This window comes from Pseudorca crassidens, chromosome 21, assembly GCF_039906515.1.
Source record: "Pseudorca crassidens isolate mPseCra1 chromosome 21, mPseCra1.hap1, whole genome shotgun sequence".
Classification (NCBI taxonomy): domain Eukaryota; kingdom Metazoa; phylum Chordata; class Mammalia; order Artiodactyla; family Delphinidae; genus Pseudorca; species Pseudorca crassidens.
In genome coordinates, this window is record NC_090316.1 from 5,231,499 (window position 1) to 5,258,284 (window position 26,786).

Here is a 26,786-nt window from a genome sequence, read left to right on the forward strand (position 1 = left end):
GCTAAAGACTTAGGCATAGCTAGATGGGAATGAACACAGAGAGCAACGTAATGCTTGAAAATCTGAAAGTGTATCACTTCATCTTAGGATCCCCTGCAGGGCAGTACTGCCTTCCTGACTAGTCCTTGGGAGAAGCCATTTTTCCATACCACCAGGGAGCATCATCAAATAGTCAGTACACCTAAAAGCCCAGCAAGAGTGTGGTCCCACAGGAAGTCAGGAGTTCTCACCCAAGTCTAAGACCCACCTTCCAAGATCTTGACATCTGTCTGAGGAACTGCCCTTTCCAGATGATTGATGCAGGGATGCTCACTTTCTCCAGAGAAAATCATGTCTACCTCTACGAGGATGGTCTTACACTATGGCCTCAACAGTAGAGCCTTATTAGAACACAACAGAATAAGCCCAATGAGGGTTATACCCTTTTCGTAATTCCTAGAAAAGATGAGATTCCTTATACAAACTCTTCTTAATCTTTCAAAACCCTGCTACGCAAAGTCACTCTGAAAAGTGAGTTTGGATAAAGCCAGAAACTGACTATAGTCCAAGTACAACAACAAGACATATAGCAAAAGGGACCTACCAGATTGAAAGTAAGAAAAATATTTTGTCAGTATAATCGAGAAAGAGACATAAATGTATGTCTTAAAAATTAAAAGATGTAAGTAGATACAGAAATGAATAAATTATTGGTTAGTGTTCAAAAATTTGTAGAAATAAAATATATTGGAAAAAATGGCCTAAGTTACAATAGATCAAAACAACAAAGTGTCTAGAAAATTTTTTAATGCACAACATCTACATGGGGAAAATATTTAAGTTATTTAAAGCTTTATGGAAGACACGAATAAATGGACAGATACAATACGTGGATGAATCTCACAGCCATATGTTGAGGGAAAGAAGTCAGACACCAAAGAGTATATACTATGTGACCACATTTATGTGAAGTGCAAATAGGCAAAACTAATCTACAGTGAGAGAGGTCAGAACGCTGGTTCTTTTTGGTGGGGGGGGGGTAATTGCATGGGAGGGAAGGTCCAGAGGGTGTAAGTTGCAGGAGTGGGTGGCTCAGACCCCTTCAACACTAACTGATGCTGCTTCCTCTTCCTCTTTCTCAATCCATGCCTATGGCCTCTTGGGGGTGCTCTTTATGGCCAGTGGACTAAAGAAGAAAACACTGAAGGCTGGTTTGTGGATGGCTCTGCATGACATGCTGAGACCACCTGGAAGTAAATAGCTGCAGCACTACAGCCCCACTCGGGTAGCTTGGAAGCACAGAAGTGAAGGCCAAGCCTCTCAGTGAGCATTACAATTCTTGTCCACTTTGTCTGGAATAAGAAATGGCCAGAAGTATGGATCTACTCTGATTCCTGGGCTGTCACTCGTGGGTGGCTGGATGATAAGGGACATGGAAGGAGTGGGCAAGGGAGGTTGGAGGAGAGGCACATCCCAGGATGGGCAGAGACTGAAGATACTTGTGTCTCCTGTCAATGCCCACAGAGGAGAGCCACTGCAGGGAGCCTGTTAATAACAAGGCGGGCAAAATTACATGATAAGTGGATGCTGGTCAGTTTCTCTGCTCGGCCACCACACTGTTTGTTCAATAGTATGACCTTCCTCTGACCAAGGCAGAGATGGATAATGCTGCTGTTAACCAGCCAGCAGAGACACCCATGAGCCCCCAGCGTGGCACTGTTCCCAGGGAGACAAGCCAGCCAAATGACGGCAGCTTGATTATAGTGGAAGAGGCAGAGATTCGTCCTGGGCATCATTCCACTGGAACAGCTCCGCATTCGGGATATGGACTTGCTCTCCCCATCTGCCTCTGTCAGCACCGTCTGCAGACCCATAGAACCACACTCCCTCCAGCACTGCTTCTGATGAAGGAGCTCATTTCACAGCAGAGGAAGTGCAGCCGCATACTCTATCGTCCGGAAGTGGCTGGGAAAACAGAAATGGGAGTGGCTTAATGAAGACACAGTTACAGTACCAGCTGGGACACAACATCCTGAAAGGGCGGGATTCTGCCTTATTATGATGCAGTCTACGCATCGAATCAAAGGGCATTATATGACGTTATCTCTGCCACAGTGAGAACGCATGGGTCTGGGATTGAAAGGGTGAGAGGAGAGACTTTGCTCACTGTATATACAAAAAAAAGCCTTGCAGAATTTTTGCTTCCCACACTGACAGTCTTGAGCTCTGCTGGTCTGGAGGTCTTAGTGCCCAAGGAGGGAACACTTCAACCAGCAGCGTTCCGTTTAATTGGAGCATGAGACTGCCACCTGCCCATTCTGGGCTCCTGATGCCACTGAGCCAACAGGCCAGGAGAGTGTTTACTCTACTGATTCGAATGATTGATCCTGATTTCCAGGAAGAAATTGAGTTGCTGCTGTACAATCGGGGCAGTGAGAACTGTGTCTGGAACCCAGGGGATTCTCTGGAGCGTCTCTTGGCACTTTTATGTGCAATAGTTAAGATTAATGTAAAATTACAGCAAAAAAAAAAAAAAGGCTGTATGATTTTGGATTTGGATTTTTTAGGAATGAAGATTTGGATCACAGCACCTGGCAAAGAACCCCGACCAGCTGAGGCTCTGGCTGAGGGCAGGGGAAACATGGAATGCATAGTGGGGAAAGCAAGCCACCTGATCAATTCCAGCCTCACGGAAGACAAAGGTGTCAGGTACAGAAACAAGGACGCAGGGGCTGTGTGCAGTTTCTCTTTGCTTGTTACGTGTGTGCTTACTTGTACATGCAATCCATTTCCTTCTCTCTCCTTCTTCCTAATATTATTTCATATACAGGTTGTTGGAGATAAAACTTTATAATTTAGTGCGACTTTATTTGGGGAGTCATTCATACAGCTGGTGATGGATACAGTGACTGTATCTCTTGATTTGGGGGAAGGGTGAGAACATTTTCATTTCTGTGCAGGATGCTCATATCTTGTTAGGTGGAAACGGAGTTGCTTTGTTGTTGGAAGGAAGTCTAAGTGTATGTGGGAGGACGGATACGGAAGCTGACGGTCAAAGGGCTGGGCTCTGCGCATCACCGGCTTATTGCCTGTTCATCCCAAATCCACCCTTCATGGTCCTGTTTTTGATGCTGGAACATCTCCGCCTTGCCGGCTGGCCCGGTTATCAGCTTTGTCACTGGGAACACTGGAGGGACACAGAGGAGGAGGGGCTCTTCCTGCTGCTCGGATGTGCTCCTATTGGGGGCCCACGCCCGGAGGCAGTTTCTCAGTGAGTTGTGTGCAGTGACCCATGCAGGGATGCCACATCCTGTGAGAGCCAGCATCATCCCAACAAACTGGGAGACAGTTTGTGATGGGAAAAATCTGACTGCTGCCCTCACCCCACAGCCAGCTCTTCCTGGAGAGGGAGAGCCACTTCTGAGAGACCTCCTGGGCCCCATGAGAAGATCACATTTAATTTAAGCTGATTACAGCCCTAGTTTCCTCGTGGATAATTGTGAGGGCTACCAAAGGCTGTATCTCAACAACCTAAACCCACTGAATTGTAAGAAACACCATGATTTCATGTACCAGTAAGAAAAAAATGCCCGCAACTGCCCTTTGGCGCCACGTCTTAGCAGTAATCGCCATGACAAAGGAACGAGTCACACCAGCCTCTTGTTGCTTTAAGGTTTTCAGCCACCCTGAGGGACCTGGCAGTTCCTCTTGCCTTCCACTGCATTGCTTGGCATGCGAGATAGACCTTTGTCCTTTGGCTTGTGTTTCAGTGACAGGCTCGCCTTTTTGTAGGTATATTCTGTTCTTATGACCCATTAGAATTTGGTAGAATTATGGTCATATCTCCACATGAAATATTTATTTGACCAATATCAGATTTATGCTCACTGCTGTTTCTATGCGTTTCTGCGTACACAATACATTTGTGTCAAGTTGAATCAAAGGGTAATCTTTCTGGGACTTCCTGGCGGTCCAGTGGTTAGGACTCCGTGCTTCCACTGCAGGGGGCACGGGTTCGATCCACGGTTGAGGAACTAAGATCCTGCGTGTCATGTGGCGAGGCCAAAGGAAAAAAAAAAGAAAAAGGGTAATCTTTCTGAAGAGATTTTTAAAGGCAATTAGATTCAACGTGGGTAGTACCAAGTGTACATGGCTCAACTGAATGACAGATATGACCAAGTTCACATACGCAAATGACAACTGTAAGTCAATAACCACAACTGTGACATGACATTGATTCAAAAACATGTCCCACGTTGAAAAAATTACACCCTTTTTATCGCTGATGAAACATGTATTTCAAGTAAAGTTAGTCCAGTGCCCGGCACATTGCAACCAATCTACACATGCTGGTCCTGCTCCAGATACATCTTTCAAAGACAGTGTTTTCCTTCTAGAATGCACTATCCAATAGAGTAGTCACCTGCCACACATGGCTATTCACATTGAAAATGCAATTAAATAACAAGTAAGATGAAAAATCTAGTTCCTCAGTTGCACTCACCACATTTCAAGTCTCAGCTGCCCCCTTACTGGACAGTGCAGATTGGATGGCTCTTGTTGCCACACGAAGTTCTATTGAGGAGCACTTTTCTAGAAACTTCTATTAATAAGACATATATGTATATATTTTTGGATAAAATTGAAACTTTATTCTTCATAACATATGCAGATATTAAATTAAATACTCAACATAGAAAGCTTCTAAAAGTAAATGTAGATTATGAAAATATCTTCAGCAACTTGGAATAGGCAAAAATGCATATCTTTGTTTTTAACAATTTTTAATCTGAGATTGGCGTCAAGATGACACGGGGTGAGGAGGGTAAAGAGGATGCTACCTATTATTTATTAATCAGAATGCGTACAGAAGAAAAGGATAAGATAAAACCAGCGTCGCTAACTAGAAAACAGATTGTCAATTTGTACCGAGCACTTCTTTTTTTTGAAGTATAGTTGACTTACAATATTATATTAGTTTCAAGTGTACAACATAGTGATTCACAATTTTTAAAGATTAAACTCCATTTAAAGTAATTACAAATCACAGCCATATTTTCCTGTGCTGTGCAATAGATCCTTGTAGCTTATTTTATACATAATAGTTTGTACCTTTTAATCCCCTACCCCCATCACATCCCTCCCCCGTCCCTCTCCCCTCCCCCCTCCCCCTAACCATTGGGTTGTTCTCTATATCTGTGAGTCTGTTTCTGTTTTGTTATGTACCTTCATTTGTTTTGTTTTTAGATTCCACATATAAGTGATAACACAGAGTGTTTGTCTTTCTCTGTCTGACTTATTTTACTAAGCATAATGCCCTCCCGGTCCATCCCTGTTGCTGCAATAGACATACACTTCTTATATACACAGAATATATTACTAAGTGTCCATGTCACTCCCATTCTTTCCATTTCTACCATTACCGTCTCTGCCCACACCTTCCTCTTCTCCCCAAGCCCCAGCCCAACACCCATCCACAAAAATGGGCTTCTACCTCCAGGGATTTTTTGCTCTTTTTTTAAAAAACTATTAATTTTAAAATAACTATAGATTCACAAGAAGTTCCAAACAATTACAGATTTACAAGAAGTTGCAAATATTCTATAGAGAGGTCCCACACACCTTGCACCTAGTTTTTCTCAATGGTCACATCTTACAAAAACCAGGTAACTGACACTGATTCAATGTGTGCGTATAGCTCTGTATCATCACGTGCAGATTTGTGCAACCACCGGCAGAATCAAGATACAGAACCATTCTATTACCAGAAATACCTCCCTTGGGTTATGCCTTAAACACCCCCCCTCCACCCCTCCAACGTTACTAATTCCAGGAAATCACTAATTTCCCTTTATTCTCCATCTCATAACACAGTCATTTTGAGAACATTGTATAAATGGAACTACACAGTATGTGACCCTTTGAGACTGGTTTTTTTTTTTCACTCAGCATAACGTCCTTGAGGTCTATCCAAATTGTCGCATGTGTCAATAGTTTGTGTCTTTTTATCACTGAGTAGTACTCCACGTTATGATGTATCACAGTCTGTTTAACTATTCACCTGTTGTGGGAAATGTTGCTTCCAGTTTTTGGCTCTTAAAAATAAAGCTGCAATGAACACCTTCCTGTGTGGACGTAAGATTTCATTTCTCTAGGATAAATGCCAGGAATGTGATTGTTGAGTCATATGGTATCTATTTAGTTCTTTTAAGAAACTGCCAAACGATTCCAGGGCACCACTTTATACACCATGAGCAACGTCTGAGTGATTCAGCTCCCCACAGGTTCACTAACACTTGATATTGTCACCATTTTAAAATTTACTTGCTTTGTAAGTGATAATGATATTGTATCACTAATTGTTTTAATTTGAATTTCTATTGAACATCTCTTTACATGATTGCCACCTGTGCATCCTTTTTTTTCGTGAAATATCTCTCCATGGCTTTTGTCCATTTTCTAATCAGATTGTCAGTAAAAAAAAAAAAAAAAAAAAAAAAAAGTGAAGTTTTGAGAATGCTTTATATATTCTAGATGAATCCTTTGTGAGATACATGGTTTGCAAATATTTTCTCCAAATCTATAGCTTGTCTTTTCATTCTCTTAAGTATCTTTCACAGGGCAAAAGTTTTCAATTTTGATGACGTCTACTTTATTGATTTTTAAAATTTTATGGGCCATGATTTTGATATGTCTGAAAACTTCACCAAGCTCTACACCCTGAAAATTTTCTGTATTTTTCCTAAAAGTTTTGTAGTTTTACATTTTACACTTAAATCTATGATCCATTTTGAGATATTTTTTATATAAAGTGTGAGACAGGTCAAATTTTTAATTTTTGCTAATGGATATCCAACCATTTGTTGAAAAGACTAATCTTCCTCCATTGAATTACTTTTGCACCTTTGTCAAAAATCTGTTGGTTGTACTTGTATGGGTCTATTTCCGGTTCCCCTTTTCTGTTCAGTTGATCTGTGTGTCTACTTTTCTAACCACTAGAAACTACCTCTTGAAACTGGTAGAGTCATTAATCCAGTTCACACTTCTCTTTCAGAATTATTTTAGCTATTTAGCTCCTTTGTCTCTCCATATAAATATAAGAATAATCTTGCCTATATCTACCAAAAGTATTGCTTGGATTCTGATAAAAATTGTATTAAACCTATCAACTTGGGGAGAACTGGTACTTTAAAATGTTGAGTCATCCAATCCACAACATGGTATTTCTCTCCATTTATTTAGTTCTTTGGATTCTTTCATCAGCATTTTATAGTTTTCAGCATACAGGTCCTATACATGTTTTGTTAGGTTTACACCTAAGTATCTTTTTTTTTTTTTTTTGCCTTCGGATCCATTTTTATTTTATGATTTTCAAATTTCTTATTATTCTCATTTTTTAATACAATTTTAAAGGTTACACTTCATTTACAGTTATTACAAAGTATTGGCTCTATTCCCTGTGTTGCACACACACCCTTGTAGCCTGTCTTACCCCCAATAGTTTGTACCTCCCACTCCCCCTCCCCTACAATGCCCCTCCCCACTGCCCCCCTCCCTGGTAACCACCAGTTTGTTCTCTACGTCTGTGAGTTTGCTTCATTTTTGTTATATTCACTAGTTTGTTGTATTTTTAGATTCCACATATAAGTGATATTATACAGTATTTGTCTTTCTCTGTCTGACTTCTTTTACTAAGCATAATGCCCTCCAAGTCCATCCATGTTGCTGCCAATGGCAACATTTCATTCTTTTTTATGGCTGAGTAGTATTCCATTGTATAGATGTACCACATCTTCTTTATCCACTCATCTGTTGATGGACACTTAGGTTGCTTCCATATCTTGGCTATTGTAAATAATGCTGCTACAAACAGTGGAGTGTATGTATCTTTTCAAATTAGTGTTTTTGTTTCCTTCAGATGAACACACAGGAGTGGAATTGCTGGATCATATGGTAATTCTATTTTTAGGTTTTTGATGAATCTCTATATTGTTTTCCACAGCAGTTGCACCAATTTACATTCCCACCGACAGTGTGCAAGTGTTCCCTTTTCTCCACATCCTTGCCAACATTTGTTATTTATGTTCTTTTTGATGATAGCCATCCTGACAGGTGTGAGGTAGTATCTCATTGTGGTTCTGATTTGCATTTCCCTGATGATTAGCAATGTCAAGCATCTTTTCATGTGCCTGTTGGCCAACTGCATTTCCTCTTTGGAAAAACTGTCTATTCAGTTCTTCTGCCCATTTTTTAATCAGGTTGTTGTTTTTTTTTACATTGAGTTGTATGAGCTGTTTATATATGTTGGATATTAATACACCTAAGTATTAATTTGGTTTTGAGTAATTATAAATGCTAGTGTATTTTTAATTTGGGGTTTCATGTGCTCATCTAGTATAGAATTTTGAATGTTTATCTTTGTATTCTGTGACTTTGCTTAAGTCACTTTTTAGCTTTAGGAGAGCTTTTGTAGATTCTTTGGGATTTCTACATAAACCATCATGTCATCTGCAAATAGGGACAGTTTTATCTCTTCATTTCCCATCCCTATGCCTTTTATTTCCTTTTCTTGCCTTATTGTGCTAACACTCCTACTACTATGTTGAACAGCAGGGGTGAGAGAGGACATCTCTGCTTTATTTGAAATGTAAGGGGAAAGCACTCAGTCTTTCACCATTAAGTAAAGTGGTTGCTGCTGGGTTTTTGTAGATGACTATTTATTCAGTTGAGGAAGTTTCCTTCTATTTCCATTTTTCTAAGCCTTTTATCTTGAATGGGTGTTAAATGCTGTCCAGAGTTTTTCTGCATCAACTGATATGATCGTGTGATTTTTCTTCTTTAGCCTCTTAATATGTGATTACACTGATGGATTTCCAAATATTGAACCAGCTTTGTATCCATGGAAAAAAACCCCACACTTGGTCATGGGTTATAACACTGTTGAATTTTCATTAATATTCTGTTAAGGATTTTTGCATCTATATTCATGAGGATGTGTTAACTTTCATTTTCTGTACTGTTTTTGTCTAGTTTGGTACAATGTTAATAGTGCCTTCACAAAATGAATTGGGAAGTATTTCCTCCTATTCTGTTTTCTGCAAGAGATAGTGTAGCATGTGTTAATTCTTTCATTGTTTGGTAGAACTTTCCAATGTAACCATCTGGGCCTGGATATCTCTTTTTCAGGGATTTTTAAATTACAAATTCAATTTCCTTCATGGCTATAAGGCTATTCAAATTATTTCATATTTGATGAGTTGTGGTAGCTTGTGCTTTTCAAGGAATTGGTTCACCTAATCTAAGCTGTCACATTTATTGCATAGAGTTGTTCACAGTATTCCTTTCCTATTCTTTTGATACCTGCAACATTGATAATATCATCTTGTTTTATTCCTGATATTGATAATTTGTGTCTTCTCTCTTTGATCTTAACAGAGAAGCAGCTCATTGTTTTATTGATTTTGTTTTCCTTTTTGTCAATGCCTTTGACTTCTGGTCTTATCTTTCTTGTTTTGTTCCTTCTGCTTGCTTTTGATTATTTTGCTCTTCTTTTTTTTAAGTCCTTGAGGTCATTTGGTGTTATAAATTTCTCTTTCAATTGGTTTAGCCATATCCCACAAATTTTGATATGTTGTATTTTTATTTTCATTCAGTTCAATGTATTCTTAAAATTTCCTGTGAGACTTCCTCTTTGGTCCATGAGCTACATAGAAGCATTTTTTTTAGTTTGCGTATGTTTGGGATTTTCCTGCTATATTTCTGTTATTCATTCCTGGCGTGATTCCACTGTGGTCAGAGAACACACTCTGTATATAAATTTTTGTAAGTTTTTTGAGGTTTGTCTTATGAGCCAGGATTTGGTCTATCTTAGTATATGTTCCATGGGTGCTTGAAAGGAATATGTATTCTGTTGTTGTTGGGGGAAGGCTCTATAAATGTTGATGAGATTCTGTCGGGTGATGGTGCTGTTGAGTTCTTCTATATCCTTTATATATTGCTGATTTTATATAGTTGTTCTATGAATTGTTAACATCCCCAACTATACTTGTGGACTTGTCTTTTCCACCTTGCAGCTCTATCAGTTTTGCTTCATATATTTTGCATCTCTGTTGTTTGGTGCATATAGATTTAGGGTTGCTATGTCTTTCCATGGACTGCTGCATTTTTTGATTAATGTTTGCATGGCATATCTCTTCCATCCTTTTACTTTCAACTTGCTTTGATCATTATATTTGAAATGAGATTCTTGTAGACAGCATATATTGGGGTCTCTTTCAGATCTGCTCTCCAATATCTATCTTTTAATTGCTGCATTTCAGTCTATTTACATTAAATATAATTATTGATGTGTTAAGGCTCAAGTCTCCCATTTCATTTTAGGTTGCTTTGTTTTTTCTCTGTGCTTCTAGCTTCTCTTTTTCTTTTTCCTCCTCTTCTATAAGTTTCTTGAACATTTTTTAGGATTCCATTTCAATTTATTTATGGTGTTTTTGAGTGTACCTCTTTGTATACCTTTTTCAGGTTGCTCTAGGTATTCTATTATATATGCATATCTTATCACAGTTTGATACCTGAGCCTAAAGTGTCAATTTATGAATTCCCTCTGAATTCAAGTGAAGTATAGGAACCTTGCCTCTTTGTATCTTTTACTCTATCCCATTTATAGTAAAATTGCCTTAAATACTTCCTGTACATACACTGAGAACCATATCAAACCATGTTATAATTTCTGCTTCAACCACCAACATAACTTAGAAAACTCCAGAAAAGAAAGTCTATTATATTTATCCATATTTTTAGTCTTTCTCTTATTCTTTCTAACTTACTGAAGTTCCAAGAATGCTTCTTTTATCCTTTTCACTCTGTTTAGAGAGCTTCCTTTAGCCATTCTTTTAGGGTGTGTCTACTGGCTACAAATTCTCTTCATTTTCTTTGATTTGAGAATGTTGTGACTTCCCCCTTCATTCAGAAGGCATTCCTGAATATACCTGTAGTAAATTTTAGCTGGACACAGGATTTTGGGTTGACAGTTCTTTTCTACCAGAACCTGAAAAATGTGCCACTTCTTCTGACTTCCATGGTTTCTGATGAGAAATCTGCTATCATTCAAATAGTTTCCCGCCTCCCATAACTAAGGTGTATCTCTTGCAGTTTTACACATTTTTTTCCCTTTATCTTTAGTTTTTAGGGGTTTGACTGTATGTGTCTTCATATACACTTCTTTCTTTGTGAGAGTTTATCCTGTTTGGGGTTTGCTCAGCTTGTTGAATATACAGGTTTATATTTTTTGCCAAATTTGAAGGATTTACAGGTATTGGTTCTTTGAATACTTTTCAGCTACACCTCTTTTCTGCTCTCCTTTTTGGGACTTAGATGACATAAATATTAGCTCTTTTGTTATAGCCCCACAGGGCTTTGAGGCTCTGCTGTTGTTTTTTCCCAATGTTTTCTATCGTTCTGTTTTCAAGTTCACTGATTTGTTCCCCTCCATTCTGCTGCTGAGCCTATCCATTGATATTTTTACTTCATTTATTTTACTTCATGTATTTTTCAGTCCTAAAATTTCTACTTGGTTCTTCTTTACATCTTCTGTTTCTTTGCCGAGACTTTCTATTTTTGTTTGTTTCAAGCTAGTTCATAATTATTGTTTGAAGCATGTTTAAATGATGGCTGCTTTGAAATCCTTTTCAGATAATTCTAAATCTCTGTCACTTGGGTGTCTGTGTCTGTTGGGTTACCTTTTCTCAGTTGAGGTTTCCTAACTCTTGGTATGACGAGTGATTTTGGAATAAGACCTGGACATCTGAGTCTCAGGTTATGAGACTCTGGCTTTCATTTAATTCCTGTCTTAGCAGGCCTCCTCTGATATCCAGTGGGGGAAGCAGGGTGCTATCTCATCACCACCAAGTGGGAGTGGAAGCCCAGGCTTCCCGAGTGGGAAGAGCTCTTCCTCACTGTTGGGTGGCAATAGGAGTCCTGGCTCCCCAGTAGGTCTGCTGTCACCTGGGGGCAGGAACGCCTCATTCCTGCTGGGCATTTCCCACGTGGTCTCCCCTGATACCAGCAGGAGAGGCCTTGTTACTGTCCAGCATCAATGAAAGTCCCAGTTCCTCACCCCATCACTCCAGTGGGGCACTTAATTATGGCCTGATGTGTGTGGAAGTTTAAGTTTCCCCCTTGGTCTTTGCAAGCAGGGGTGGGGCAGTATGTTTTGTGATGTTTGGCTGCCATACAGTGGTTATCGTTTACATTTCTCCTGTTTTGTGAGGCTGCCCCGTCCTGACCCTTCACCTGATGTAGTGAGTTGGGTGCACACCCACAAAGGCATGCCCATGTCCTAGTTCCCAGAACCTGTGAACATTACCTTATACGGCAAAATATGTGATTCAGTTAAGGACTTTGAAAGGAACTCACCCTAGGTTATCTGGATTGGCTCTAAGTCTGACAAGTGTCCTTGTAAGAGATGCACAGGGGAGATTTGACAGATAGAAGAGAAGGCAATATGATCACATTGGCAGAAACTGAATAGATGTAGCCACAAGCCAAGGACCACCTAGAGCCGCCAGAAGCTGGAAAAGGAAAGGAACGTATCTCCCCTACAACTTCTGGAGGGAGCACAGTCCTGCCAGCATCCTGATTTCAGAGTTCTGGCCTCCAGAACTGTGAGAGAACACGTATCTGTTGTTTTAAGCCACCCAGTTTGTGGCAACTTGTTATAGTTTGGTACTGTAAAGTGAGGTGCTACTGTTAAAAAACTCAAACTGTGGAAATGGCTTTCAAATTATATAATGGTTAGATGCTAGAAGAATTCTGAGATGCATGAGAGGAAAAGCCTAGGTTGCCTTAAACAGACTATTGGTATAAATGAGTGTTAAAGAAATTGATGATGAGGGCTCAGAAAGTGAGAAGCATAGTAGAAAAAGTTTCTAATGTCTCAGAGGATACATACATCGTCATGAACAGAATGTCAGTAGATGTGAATGTTACTTGGTTCTGCCATTGTGTTCTACCATTATGTGGACAGCGGAACTTGTAAGCAATGAACTTGAGTATTTTATTGCAGAGATTTCCAAGCAAAGTGTTGAAGGTGCGGTGTGATTTCTCCTTGCTGCTTACAGTAAAATGCAAGACAAAAGAAATAAATTGAAGAAAGAACTGTTAAGAAGAAAAGCAGCAGCATTTGATGATTTAGGAGATTCTCCATCTATCCATATTGCAAAGGATGCTAAAATTAAAAAACTCACTGTTGGAGAGAAGTCCAAGGGTGCAGCTGGACATCCTTTTGTTGAAGAGATTATTTGTGTGACTCACAGATCCACTCACTCATCTCAGCAGAAGCCAGGAATAGAAGTGGAGTTATCCAAGAAAGACCTGTGGATCTTTTGTTAACTGTGTGGACTCCCATGACATACACAGGAGACCCACAAGATTATTAAGAATGTTATATCAGCAGAAACAAGCTTGGTCTGAAAAGAACAGAGAGAGGATGGCATAAGTCTACTGGACTTCTAAAACTCAAGAGCCAGGAAATGGTTGACAGAGTTACCTGGTTGTAAACATGTGGTAGCTGTCAAGACAAAGGAGGAATGACTCTGAGGGCAGAGCCATGGGTGCAAAGGAAGAGACTGGAAGAGCAGTTACAGAGGCAGTGGGTGCAGAGGCAGAGGCCTATGAAGCTGCCCTTGGGTTCAGTGGACAGAGCCTCAAGTGACAGAAAATCATTCTCAGGACTTGGAACCTAATGGAATTTACCCTGGTAGATTTCAAACTTGCTTCGGGCTAGTGACTCCTTTATTCCTTCCAATTTCTCCCCTTTGGAATGGGAATGTCTATCTCACCATTGTATTTTGGAAGCAGACAAATTGTCTTCTAGTTTCACAGGTCCACAGATGGAGGGATTTTGTCACAGGATGGATCATGCCCAGAGCCTGCCAAACCTGATGTAGATGATGAGATTCAAGACTTCTGAGCTGATGATATTTAGATTTTGGTCTTAGTGTTGATTCTGTAGTGGGTTGAGACTTTTCGGGATGGGGTGAATATATTTTGCATGTGACGAATGTGAATTCTGGGAGGCTAGACGGTGGACTGTAGTGGGTTCAATGGTGGCTCCCCAGGAAGAAATGTCCACATCCTAATCCCCAGAATCTATAAATATCGCCTTATATTGTAAAACATGAGATCAAATTAAGGGTCTTGATCAAATTATGTGCCTCTTAGGCACTTATCTTGGATTATCCAGATCAGCCCTAAATTCAATCATGAGGGTTTTTTATGAAAGGTACACAGGGGAGATTTGACAGATATAAAAAGAGGTGGCAATGTGACCACAGGGGCAGAGATGCAGCCACCAAGTCAAGGATCTCCTGGACCCACCAGAAGCTGGAAGAAGCAAAAAACAGAATCTCCCCTAGGGACTTTGGAGGACTTGATCTCCGACTTTGGCCTCCAGACCTGTGAGAATAAATGTCTGTTCTAAGCCATATAGTTTGTGGTGACTTGTTACAGCAGACCTAGGAATCTAACAGAGTTGGAGAGCAGCTTGTTTGTTTGTGCCATTGGTCGGCATCTCCAGCCTCCGTCAGGGACACAGGAGGCAAGAGGAAAACCCAGGGAACTCACCACCACATGACCGCTCAGGGCCAAGGTCCCTAGCTGGTCTGCCTCCTTCTCACTGCCTTTTGGGGTCTTCTTATCTTTGTTTATAAATAATGTCCAAGGATCTCAGCTGTACTAGCTGGAGGAATAGGAAAAAAGTACAACTGCTCCATGTTTTGGAAGTGGAAGTCCTACCTCCAGAATTTTCGCTTTTTCAACCAACTAGCATATTCCAGTTACATCACTTGTTTTAAACATTAGCTTTGGTAATGTCCTTCCTTGCTCAAAATTCTTCAGTGGCTCCCAACTGCCTATAAAATCAGCCCCTGACTCTCAACTCCACATTCATTCCCTCCCTAATCTGACCCCGTCCCAGCCTACCTTTCTGGTATAATGTCCCACTGTGTTCCTCACCAGTGTTTCCAAAATCACGCTTTATCAAACTCAGTTCTTTGGGACGTTAATCAATGTTACATGCACATGGGAGAAAAAAAAAAGGCTCTACTGTCAAATGAGTTGGGTAAACAGTGGATTTAGGCAGATTTAAGCCAGTTTATTATTACAGATCTTTCAGATTCTTTAATAAACCAGTGCACAAGGTGAATCTCCAAGAGGCAGTTAAAGCATGAAGCGTTTCCCCAACTTCCCTGACACGGAACCCACTGTACCGCCTCCATGGAAGGCACTCTGTGAAACTCTTCTCGTCCCACTTTCTTCTCCAACCAGACTTGCCTGTTTGTTATCATCTGAACTCACTTTGCTTTCCTGCTGTTATAGGAAGCAGCAACTTTTGTGAAACGTCCAAGAGGCCTTGCTGGTGCTCTGGCACTGTTTGGTCAGGCACCACTCAATTTCATAAAACTTTCCATTAAAGCTGGGCTTTGAGTTCAGAAGTCCCAACCAGAGGTATTATAAAAATAGACTGTGGGACTTGAATCATGTTACAAAATAGAGAATCTGTTTTTTAAATATAAATCCACTTAATAATACCGCTGGATGACACGAGGGATGGGAACTGCCCCGTCCACCCTGCCGCACCCAGGGGCAGGGGTGTGGGCACAGGGGTCAGCAAGCTGGTGGTTGACAGACATCTTCCTCTTCTTTCCTTCTTCTCCATGGCAGCTTGCTCCTGGGGACTCTTTGAGACCCACAGGAAGGGAGACACTCTCCCCTCCTGGCACTAGCGACTCACTCTGGCTGGAGAGACTCTGGACGGGGAAAGCAGCACTCACCCAACCTGGCCCAAGGTCGCAGGCAGAAGGAAAACGTTAGCAGCCGTGAAGTCAGAAGAGGAGGGAGGACCGGGCTGGGCCGAATCCACGGTTTCAAGAGAAGCCGGATCCAGATGAAACCTTAGCTGTGAAGACAGGTGGATGAGGCCTCTGGAGATCAGGAGGGGTCAGGAGAGGACAGCTAGCACCAAGTGCCATTCATACTTCGTCCTAAAAGTCAGTCTGACGTGTGGCTGGTGGTCTGTGGAGCCACTGTACTCGGAGCACTTCTCTCCGCGCAGAGGCAGTGGCTGCCGTGGCTCCACCTCCCCAGACGCCGCGCTCGGCATCCTCGTCTGCTGGGCCTCTGTGGCAGAGGACGTCCAGCGTGCAGATAAGCTGCTGGCACTGCCACGGAGGGCTGCACCCTCAGTCCACGGTGATGGTCATGGCTGCTGGGGAAGCGAGATCTCCATCTGGGTGCCGAGGACACCGGACGCGACGCGGCGGGGCCCCGGGGGCCTCGGGCCAGGCAGCCCGGCAGGGTCAGGGCCGCCCACCATCAGGAGGCCCGCTCCAGGCTGTGCTTCTCCTCCTCCCCCGACTGCAACCAGCTCCAGTCTAGAGACTGAAAGTCAACGGGCACGTTAAAGACACCGTGGCCACCTAGACACTGCCTTCTTCGGGAGGCAACCAGCACAGTTTAGAGGGAAATTGAATTCCTCTCGTTAAGACAGTCTTGTTTCTGCAGGGTACCCCTGAGGTAGAGCTACGTCTGCAAAACCATGCCGGAGCTTTTCTTCAGATGGGCTTGGAGCCCTGAGATTCCGGGAAGGTGATTTAAGTATTATTACTGCAGCTCACAGCACTGACTCACGCTCACTGTGGGCAGCTGGTACCCTGGGCTAATCTCAGCTCTCGACCTCCAACCTCACCAGGTGAAATGGCCTGGTCACACTTCCTTTTCATCTGGCAGAAGTGCAAACGGGCAGTGAAAGGATCCAAGTATACACAGCTCGGAGGAGGAAGAACAGCAAGAAGAGACACAGAAAGCCCCAAACCAGAAAAGGACACTTGAATAAATAAGAAGTGGTTACAATGAGCAGTATCCCCTCTGATTCTTCCCCCAAATCAGAAGTTGCAGAGACGCCAGCATGTGACTGTATCGGCAGGAAAAGGCCAGAGAGCCAAGCGGATGATTAAGCGGATGATTTAGTGGATGATTTAGCATCCTCTCCGCAATTTCAGCTTTGTCTCAACGTACCTGCATCTGGACTCGTTTTTCTTTAGGTCAGCTTCCCTATAACTAGGACTGCTAAGCCCCGAGTCCCTGAGAGGCGGGGTGGTGATGGGCTCTTGCTTTGTTCCCGGAGCCCAGCACTGCACCCCACACACAGATGCCCGGCAATTGTACAGAAGGTGCAGCAGGGGAGAGGCCTTCTCACAGTGATGCTAGCTTCTTCGTAAGCAGCGAGTGTAGCAAGGATGAAATGAGATAATGCGCACTAAGTACCTGCACACGCTCAACAGGCATCAGCATTGTTATCGTGGGGAATAAGAAGCATGTACTAGAAAATCCTAAGTGTACCCTGCGATCGAGGAGCACGGCATCGCCTTTCGATCTGCTTTTTCTCGTTTGCTGTAGAAAGAAAGGGCGTGGGGCGGCGGGGCTTCCCACGGGCCATTACCCTTAAGCTCTGGTCCTGGTCCTTCATGGTGTCCTGTAGGGCGTTTTCCAGCTGGGTGCACAGAGTGTGTGCTTCAGCCACAAGGTCTTCGCTAAAAAAAAGATTGAATTATTAGAACGTGGTCAATGTTAACTTTTCAAAGGTGCTTACAAATACGCTAAAGAGCTTCTGGAAAGATTTTTAAAATTAAATAATTATTCTGAGGCTGAGTGTCTTAAAACACCATGTTACTGCCTAGGTGATTTCATCTGTTTAGTTAAGTGCTGTTACAGAAGCTCGAATCCAGCTACGAGCATCACTGTTCACCATGTGAAAAAGCAGCGATCCGGCTTAATAACAAAGCTCTTTCTGACTTAACTAGATTCTCTCCAAATTGCCATAATCTGAAGATCTCTCCCAAACCACCTGTTTTCCACTTTTTGAAATGGACAAAAATATACACACCATGCAATGTCACCAGATGTCCCCAGCTTGCTGAGATCTGGGGGAAGCAAGTTCTGGGAACTGATTTGTTTACGGTGCTCTCTCCTTCTCTCTGATGAGAAATGCACGTGTCCCCCTGAGAACCCGCCACGGTAAGAAAGAGGAGAGCAGAGCGAGCCATCTGTCCTTTCTAACCTTGGCTCAAGGGCGTGGAGACACAGACAGCAGCCTGTGCCCCCGGGACGACTTCTCCAGAGCTTTGAGGATATCATGGAAAGAGAGTGACAAATCCAGGAGGAAGGGCCCTCGATCCCCTCCTCTCACCGTGAAGGGGGCACTGATGGAAGGAACAGAGCACAGCACTGCCCAGACTCATCCATGGACTACTAACCAGGCTCCAGGCTCCGGGCCGGCCCCAGAGGCCCCGTGAGAGGCGCAGGACCTGGTTACCATCCTCAAGGAGCTAACAGTAAATTGGGGAGAGAATTAAGAATCCAAAACAGGGACTTCCCTGACAGTCCAGTGGTTAGGACTCTGCGCTTTCACTGCTGAGGACCCGGGTTCAATCCCTGGTCAGGGAACTAAGACCCCGCCAGCCAAACGGCAAAAAAAAAATAAAAAATTTTAAAAAATTAAAAATAAAAAATCCAAAACAGTAGAGGCTACAAACCCCCTAAGTACAGGAACAGGATTTTTAAAAACAGCTGTATTGAGATAAATTTACAAACCCTAAAGTTCACCCATTTAAGGTGCACAATTCCATAGCTCGAGTACATTTATGGAGCTGTGCAACCATCCTGGTGATCCAGTTTGGAATGTTTTCATCACCCAGAAAGAAACCTTGTACCTGTCAGTCACTCCCCATTCCTGCCCCGCCCCCTGCCCTCGGCAATCATTAATGTATTTTCCATTCTATAGATCTGCCCACAGGAACCGATTTTAACTGTCTCCAGTGCCTGGGGCCCAGCAAAGGGAAGGTGCTGAATAAATGTGAGACTGAACCAGAAACAAAAAAAACCCATAGGTGGTCCAGGAGGAGAAGGATCCCTGTGCTCGTGTGCCAGGGCCGTGGAGGAGGTGGGAGCAGAGGTAGGAAGGCTCCGGGGAAAGGCGTCAGCGGAGCCGAGGTTCTGGAACTTCAGGTTGCAGGAGGGTCAGCCAGGGCTGGTTAAACAGGACTGCTCCGCCCCACCCCGAGTTCCCCATCCCAAATCTGCATTTCTGGCAAGTACCCAGAACCCGCCAATGCTGCTGGTCTGGACCAGACTTTAAGACCCCTGACGGCAGAGCCAGGAATCTGCCCCGGAGCAGTGGGTCAGACTGCGGAGGTGGCTTGAAGGCCTGAGAAAGCTCAGGCTTGGACCCTGAGGCAGCAGGAAGCCATGGCTTTTCCCTAAATAACTTGAGGAATAACTCGATCTAAATGGTCTCCTGTGAAGGCTGATTTGACCAGAGGGGCCTGGAGGCAGCACTGGGGGGGAAGCAGGGAGGGAAAAGTTCGCTGGAAGGGCTCTGGGGCTCTGCTCCCAGCTCTGCAGCAGGGGTGCAGGTGATGAGTGGGGCAGGGAGAGGCCACGGGAGGGACCAATGACACGCGACTCAGGCGTGGCGGCCAGGGCACGCCCGCAGGGACCTGGTTCTACGAGCAGACCGCGACGGGTGGACTAGAGGACAGCAGGGACTGGCCAGCACTTCCAGGTTCCCATCCAGCAACGAGCAACGCGACCTCAGACAAGGAAACCTTAGTCAGCAAGCCAGGAGGAGCTCTGAGAGCAAAACACCACATCTGTCCCCACAGCGCCCGGCAAAGGGAACAAACATGGAGGAACACGCACAGAACCGCCGACGGGTGACCGACACGCCCCTGACTCCTGCACTGGGCATGGCGAAGGGGGACGCACCTCCTCTTGATGGCCTCGGGTAAGCTGTCAGGGGCTGGGCAAGGCTGCGACAGCAGCTGGCTGGGGTGACTCAGGCGGGACGTGTTCATGCTGTCTGGGCTTCCGCTGACGGGACCTCGGACCTTGCTCTAGATGACAAAACCAGGAAGAGAGTCAGCAGTTTTGGAGCAAACAGATGTTTCAAATTTTGCATTCACACCAGGGTATTTTCTTTTTTTCAAGTTTTTTTTTTTTTTTCTATGTGGACCCTTCCTAAAGTCTATATTGAATTTGTTACAATATTGCTTCTGTTTTTTATGTTTTGGTGTTTTGGCTGAGAGGCACGTGGGATTTTAGCTCCCTGACCAGGGATCGAACCTGCACCCCCTGCATTGGAAGGTGAAGTCTTTAACTACTGGACTGCCGGGGAAGTCCCAGGCACCACACCAGGGTATTTTCTCGTGAGACAACTGGCCACGAGACACAGGCTCTTCCTGGAGAAATAGGTCAACATCGCTATTTGATGGTTTGCATTTCAGTTTAGAAACTGTTTCTGTATCTATAGGTGTGCTTTTTGGTAAAAGTTTCTAGGGGCTTCCCTGGTGGCGCAGTGGTTAAGAATCCGTCTGCCAATGCAGGGGATACGGGTTTGACCCCTGGTCCGGGAAGATCCCACATGCCACAGGGCAACTAAGCCCATGCGCCACAACTACTGAGCCTGCGCTCTAGAGCCCGCAAGCCACAACTACTGAGCTCACGTGCCACAACTACTGAAGCCTGTGCACCTAGAGCCTGTGCACCGCAACAAAGAGTAGCCCCTGCTTGCTGCAACTAGAGAAAGCCTGCGTGCAGCAACGAAGATCCAACGCAGCCAAAAATAAATAAACAAATAAATAAATCTATTAAAAAAACCAGATTCTAACTACAGAGATATCTGAGGGCTCTATTTCATTAGTTGGGTCGCTTTAACGAACTCCTACAAGGAAATTAGAAGGAAGGTGTGTTTACTCTTTCCAAGTAGAAGACAGACACACAAAGGTCCTAAGTGACTTTCTGTGACTCGCACCATCCGCGGGACAGAAGGAGACTAAGGTGTTCTGACGCCCCAGGCTGCAGTGGCCACTCCACCTTATGCAGCCGTGCTCCCCTGATCCGTGACCAAGTCGCTCTGCTGTCACCTCCTCAACTTCCCTGCAGCCCACACGACAGCGCGGTCTGTCCCACCAGCTCGCTTCCAAGACACAGCTTTTACCCGGCTCTTCTCCCTTCTCTGTCCTGGGCTCTCTTTTGTGCTGAGGGTTCTCTCTGAGCAACACTCAGTGGGATCACAGCTACGCCGAGACGGCGGGCACAGAAAGTGTGGGCTGAGTGCTGCACGGCACAGGCACAGCTCAGGACCCACCAGGCCACACGGGCACGTGCTGCTGGGGCTGCATGCAGATCTCCAGGAACCTGGGCATGTGATCTCGTCTGGAAAAAGGATCTTTGCAGGTGTAGCTAAGGAGCCTGTGATGAGATCACCCTGGACTATCTGGGTGGGACCTGAATCCAGCGACAAGTGTTTTTACAAGAGATACTCAGAAAAGAGACACAGAGAAGAGGGTCACGTGGAGACAGAGGCAGAGACTGGAGGGATGCTGCCACAAGGCAAGGAGCACCGAGAGCCACGGAAATGGAAGAAGAGGTGAGGAAGGAGGAGTGATTCTCCCCTCCAGCCTCCAGAGGGAGCCTGGCCCCGCGACACCCGGATGGCGGCCTTCTGGCCTCCAGGACCGTGAGAATAACTGTGATAATTTATCACAGCCGCCACCCGCACAATAACACAAGGACACAGGCGCCCACCCCGGCCCTCCGCACTCACACCAAGTCACGGAGCAGAGAAGTGGAAAGGGAGCGGCAGCAGCGGAGCGCTGGTGGTGGCCCTGCGGTCCCCACGCCGGGTGCGTGGGCTGGGGACGGCAGCACAGGGCCCCGCCGAGGGTCACTCACACAAGCAATCTTCAGGAGGTTCCAGAGCTCCTTCTGCCGCTTCTCCTGCAGCCGAACCACAGTCTTCTCGTCCTCGCTCATTAAGCTCACCACCTCCTCCACCTTGGGCAGCAGCTCCAGAGCCTTCTGCTTGCAGACCACAGTCTTGCTGTGAAGAACAAACATGACAAGCTCCAGCGGCACGTGGGTCGGAGGAGGCAGGACGCAGCCCCGGCAGTTAAGGCTCCGCTCGGCGCTGCAGGTGGAGGTCCCGGGGCTCAGGCGAGTGGGCGAGGCCTCGCACACAGCCCGCCGGAGGAAGGCGGCCCGATACCTGAGCTGCGTGTAGATCACTCGCACTTTCTTCTCGAAGCCTTGGATGGCCTGCAGGAGCAGCCGCACCATCTCCTGACTGTCGCCATCCGTTCGCTGGTCTGCAAAGAGGGACGGGGTCGCACGGTCCGCGGGGGGCTGGCCTGGTGCCCGGGTAGCGAGGGACCCGGGAGGTGGCCCACTCACCTCGGGGCTTCTCCCTCAGCCTCCGGTAAAGCTCCCGCGCCTGCTCTTCTCTGAAACACACGAGACAGCAGCTCTGTCAGCATCGAGCAGAGGTCAACAAGCTCACCTGAAGCGCCGAGGCCAACTCCTGCCGGCAGGACTACTCGTTTCTAGAAGCCAGACGGGCAGCACATCCCGACTGGAGCAAATGATCGTTCCTGGTGATGTTACAGGTGAAACCCATGACAAGGGAAGGCTCGCCTCATTACCAAAACTCAAACACCTCCAAGGTCTAGTGAGAATCTTCAGGACAGGAGTCTCCTCTGAATTCCCTGCCCACCCGGCTCCTGCCATCGGGACTCTGGGTGCAGTCTGTTGCTGGACCTGAGCCCGGAGAACGCGGCCCCCGAAAACTCAAGCCCAGGAGCAGGCACAGACACCCTCCCCGTGCCCCTAACACAGTGAGACGGGCTGACATTCTCAGGGGTGACTTGTGTTTGAAAACCAGAGGAGAATAAAGGGTTAAATGACTTGAGAAAACATGGGACTACCAATAACTAAATTTCTGACGTTCGGCGCCTGGTCCTAGGAATCCCAGCAGAAGCGTCAGAGGACACGGCTGAGCCCCAAGGAGGCAGCTCCTGCGGGGCCCCGAGGCTCCCCTGCCCCTCCTGTCCGCCCCCAGGGCTGCAGGTGGGGCTGCCCTGCCTAGGTACCCCCCTGCACCGCCCTCCCCCACTCCCGGAGCCAAGGCCAAGTTCCTGATCGAGACTCAAATGAAGTTTCCAGATCCCACCTTCTAAGACTTGCCAGCCTCCTCCCCTGTTCTGCTTTCTGCTCCTCGGGCCACAGCGAGTGAGGGTGGGCGGGGCGGCCCTGGCGTCTAATCTGATACTTTGGTCAAGCAAAGGCTCCTGGGACGGCAGCCTCCGTAGTTCACGAGCCACCGCTCGGGGCGTTATCTGAACTGGTCCCCATAGCTCTGAGGTCAGACATCGCTTCTCTATCCTGTGAGGCTCAGAGTGACGGAGGTGTGCCCGTGCTCATCTCTGCATGTGCTGAGATGACCCCCCAGGGGCCGAGCTCCAGGGGGAACGGGCCCACGGGGCTCCACCGGGACCACACTTGAACCATCCCAACACACACACTCATACCCACACACACAAAGAGAGACACACTCACACACAGACACATTCCCATACAGGCTCACTCTCACACAACACACACACATATACATACACACACGCACGCGCACGCGCGCACACACACACTCACAGGTCGTCCAGCGTCCCGCCCTGCTTCCAGCCCAGGGGGCTGCGCTGCAGGTCCACGATGTCCGTCTGTAGCGCCATCATCCGCTCCACCAGCTGCTTCACCTCGTTCTCCTGAAGGAAGAGCGGTGCTGAGGCCAAAGACGCAGCGAGAAACTCCTGAGACACGGGGTTCTCGGGGGAGCCCTCCGGCCTCACCGCAGACCCTCAGCTGACCAGCCGGAAGGGACCCGGACTTGGAGCCCTGCAGTCGGATCTGGGGTCGGCCACCTGTCAGCTGTGTGGCCCTCGGGCAGGTTATCTGACCTTGCGCTGCAGTTTTCTCCACCGTAAACTAGGCTCTCAAAGGACTGCGTTAGGGTGAGAGGAGACAGAGCAGGTCGGGGCCTGGCCCGGTCCTGGCGTGGAGAAGTGGCCGGGGCACATTCTCTTCTCCAAATTCGTCGATTATCTCAGGGATTACACCCACGAGTGCCAAGACTGGGGGTGCGCTCGTGTCCCTGTGGTTGAACAAGGTACTGCCGATGGACACCCACCTTTAAGGAGGCATATCGGTACTGATTTATAGAAAAAGATGTTAAGACACGGAGGTGAAACTCCCTGCCCAAGTTCACAGGGAAAATGGTGACAAAGTCCAGGAAAAAGCCTTGGAGACCACAGTCTTCCATTTGTATGAGGTCTGCCACGTCACACCCTGGCCTCATAATCAACACTTTTCAGTGGCATCTGATTTACACTGTCCTAAGACTTGCCCCTTAGACCCTTTCTTTCCTGGGGATTTCTTGTCCCAAGGAGGTTAGGACAACCTCCGACGAGACAGCGTGCTGCTCCTTCATCCAAGGCCCCTTCTCGTGGAAAGAGGACAATTCACGTAGTAATCCTGACTCCAATCTGTGCAGCTCCCGGACCTGCCACGGCAGGGCCCCCTGCAGTGTCCCCCACCCCCTGCCTCTCCCCTTCTTTCCAGCAAGTCCTAGCTGAGGGCAGAGAGCTGGGAGAGGAAAATCTCATTTTCGACATACAAGCTCGACCGAGCGCGCAGTGAGAAAGGGGAGGACAGCAGTGAAGAGGCTCGCGCCCTTGGCCGGCCTGGGGACCCCAGGGTGCCTCCTACCCGTCCACAGAGCTCCACGGCCTGCTCCATCTCCCTCCAGGCCAGCAGCAGCTTGTCTGACGCTGAAAAAAAATGGAAGGAAAATAAAATTAAAGCAAAACGAAAACATCCCCAAACCCAAACAGAAAACAAGCGACTCAATGGCAAGGGGACAAAAGACACCTCGGAAAGAAGAAGAAAGGAACGGCCTCTCGAGACCCATCACAAACAGTACACTCACTGATCCCAAACTCTTTCTGCTCACTGTACTTCTCCAGGTCAATCTGGATGCTGGTTTTAAAGAAATCCAGCTTGGCCTTGAGCTGCTGAGACATAGAGGCCATGGAATTCTTCATCTTGGACAGGCAGCTGTTGTTCCGGAGCAGATTCATCCTGCAGGGACCCCGAGAAACAGAACCGTGGGGTGTCTCTGGCCTCCAAGTGCCAGTTCCCGGACAAGAGCAAACCCAGCTGAAACACGACGGCAGGCCCCCGCTGTAACTGGTATAACCGCAACAAGAGCAGCCACCTATAACCGTAACGACGATCTCCTGGCCCTCGGCAACGGGTGAGGTTCTGCTCCCAAACTGGAGTTAGGCCAAGTACCACACGAAGCGACCCAAATCAGCCACAGCCCGGGGAAAGAGTCAGCCCGGCCCGGCAGAACGGTCAGGGGAGGCTGGCCGACCCACGCCGCAGCAAGCCCTTCCGCGGCCCCAGCGCCGCCCGCTGACCACACTGGCCTGGTTGGGTCTGACGGAGCCTCCCTCCGTCCCACCCTTCCAGACCAGCGTTCCCCTGCTCGCTCTCCCAACGGCCACCCCTGGGCCCTCGCCTCTGCCACCGTCCTGCGGCCGGGCCACCGGGCAGCTCCGAGCAAGTGAAGGCGAACCACCGGGCACGTACATGGCGGCGCGCTGGCCCTGCTGCAGGCGGCCGCAGTCCTCCTTCAGGGCCTGGATGCTGTGCCAGACCTGACCCCACACCTTCCTCAGCTGGAAGAACGGGAGGCTCCTCTTGGGCTCTTGCACTGGCCAGAGACACACACGACCGTCAGGGAGCGGCGCCAGCGACGGCCCGCCTCCTGCCCGCGGAGCTCGCAGGCACACCTACACTGCGCCGTTATGCAATGCTCTGCTGCTACACAACCATGTTGGCTGCTGGGCCTGGTTACCGTCGCAGACATTTTTGTGCCCTGGCGGAGCACAGGCACGTCAAAAGTTACAGATGCACAGAACACCCCGGAAGGTAGACCCCAGGAGTCAGGCAGCAGTGGTTTCCCGGGGGAGCTGGGGAGACAGAGGCACTTACTGCCTACCGTACAGTCTTTTTGATTTTTTGGTATCGTGTGCACGTATCGATTATTAAAATATGAAGACGACTTCAAACATCAAGAAAATGGTCACGTGGCTGAATTTCAGCGGCCTGTCTGTCCTCTGTTTAAATGAGGTTGACATTAATTGAAGATGGATGTCCTTTCCTCTCTTCACCTGGGCTACTCCTCGCGGGTGCAAGTGAGGAAGGCTGCCTGACTGAGGGCCGGAGGGACTCATCTTCTCAGGGGCGACCCCTCCCTCAGTCCAGGGCTCTCCCTCCAGCCTCGTCCCAAGCACTGTAAGTAATTATCTTTTAAAAAGATCACGCTGTTCTTACGGATACAGCTGACGCTTTCAGGCTGGGGCCGTGGGGAGATCTGGGTCTCATAGGCGACCCTGTTGTTGTCAAAGAGGAAAACGAGATCCATGTCCAGGGTGCGGCCCTCGTTCAGCTGCAAAGGGACAAGAGCAAAATGAGGCCTCGTGGACCCAGCCCCTCCTTTTCTCAAGCAACAAGGGGGGAGTCTTCAGAGGGTCCCAACAGCACCGTCCTCAGAGAGCAGGTGCCGGGCGCCCACTGAGCCTTTCCTAGGGGCCGCGGCCTCTACTTCCCTTGGCTGTTCCTTTTACACTTATTCCCAAATGCAAACCTCATCTACAACTTACTCTGTTCTGTTTTATTCTCTGATTGTCTTTATCGTGCAACTTAGATGGTTTGCTTTACTGTCCAGTGACTGTCTCTCCTGCATTAACTTTCCAGCTCTTTCTGTGCAACTGTCAGCACGGTTCTGCACACACGAGGTGTGTCAAAAATGGTTTTGGTTGACTTGGAAAAATGAAGCATCACTTTGGCAGCAAAGG

At 46.7% G+C, this 26,786-nt stretch overlaps 1 protein-coding gene across 4 annotated transcripts in view; it reads right to left on the reverse strand.

Annotated features, from left to right (window-relative positions):
* Window positions 1-800: 800 nt before the first annotated feature.
* Window positions 801-26,786, reverse strand: part of IKBKB (inhibitor of nuclear factor kappa B kinase subunit beta) — a 60,809-nt gene continuing 34,823 nt past the window's right edge. For 2 of the 4 annotated variants that reach the window (XM_067721887.1, XM_067721888.1), the window contains exons 12-21: window positions 26,263-26,377; window positions 25,516-25,639; window positions 24,851-25,002; window positions 24,631-24,692; window positions 23,521-23,630; window positions 22,267-22,316; window positions 22,082-22,181; window positions 21,769-21,916; window positions 19,801-19,928; window positions 15,094-17,567 (exon numbers count right to left, since the gene is read on the reverse strand). In XM_067721887.1, coding sequence (XP_067577988.1) covers window positions 17,357-17,567; window positions 19,801-19,928; window positions 21,769-21,916; window positions 22,082-22,181; window positions 22,267-22,316; window positions 23,521-23,630; window positions 24,631-24,692; window positions 24,851-25,002; window positions 25,516-25,639; window positions 26,263-26,377 — 1,200 coding nt within the window. In that variant the 3' untranslated portion in view covers window positions 15,094-17,356. Of the gene's footprint in view, window positions 1,945-15,093; window positions 17,568-19,800; window positions 19,929-21,768; window positions 21,917-22,081; window positions 22,182-22,266; window positions 22,317-23,520; window positions 23,631-24,630; window positions 24,693-24,850; window positions 25,003-25,515; window positions 25,640-26,262; window positions 26,378-26,786 lie in introns of those variants that run through there. The other 2 variants (XM_067721890.1, XM_067721889.1) reach the window with 2 other exon arrangements.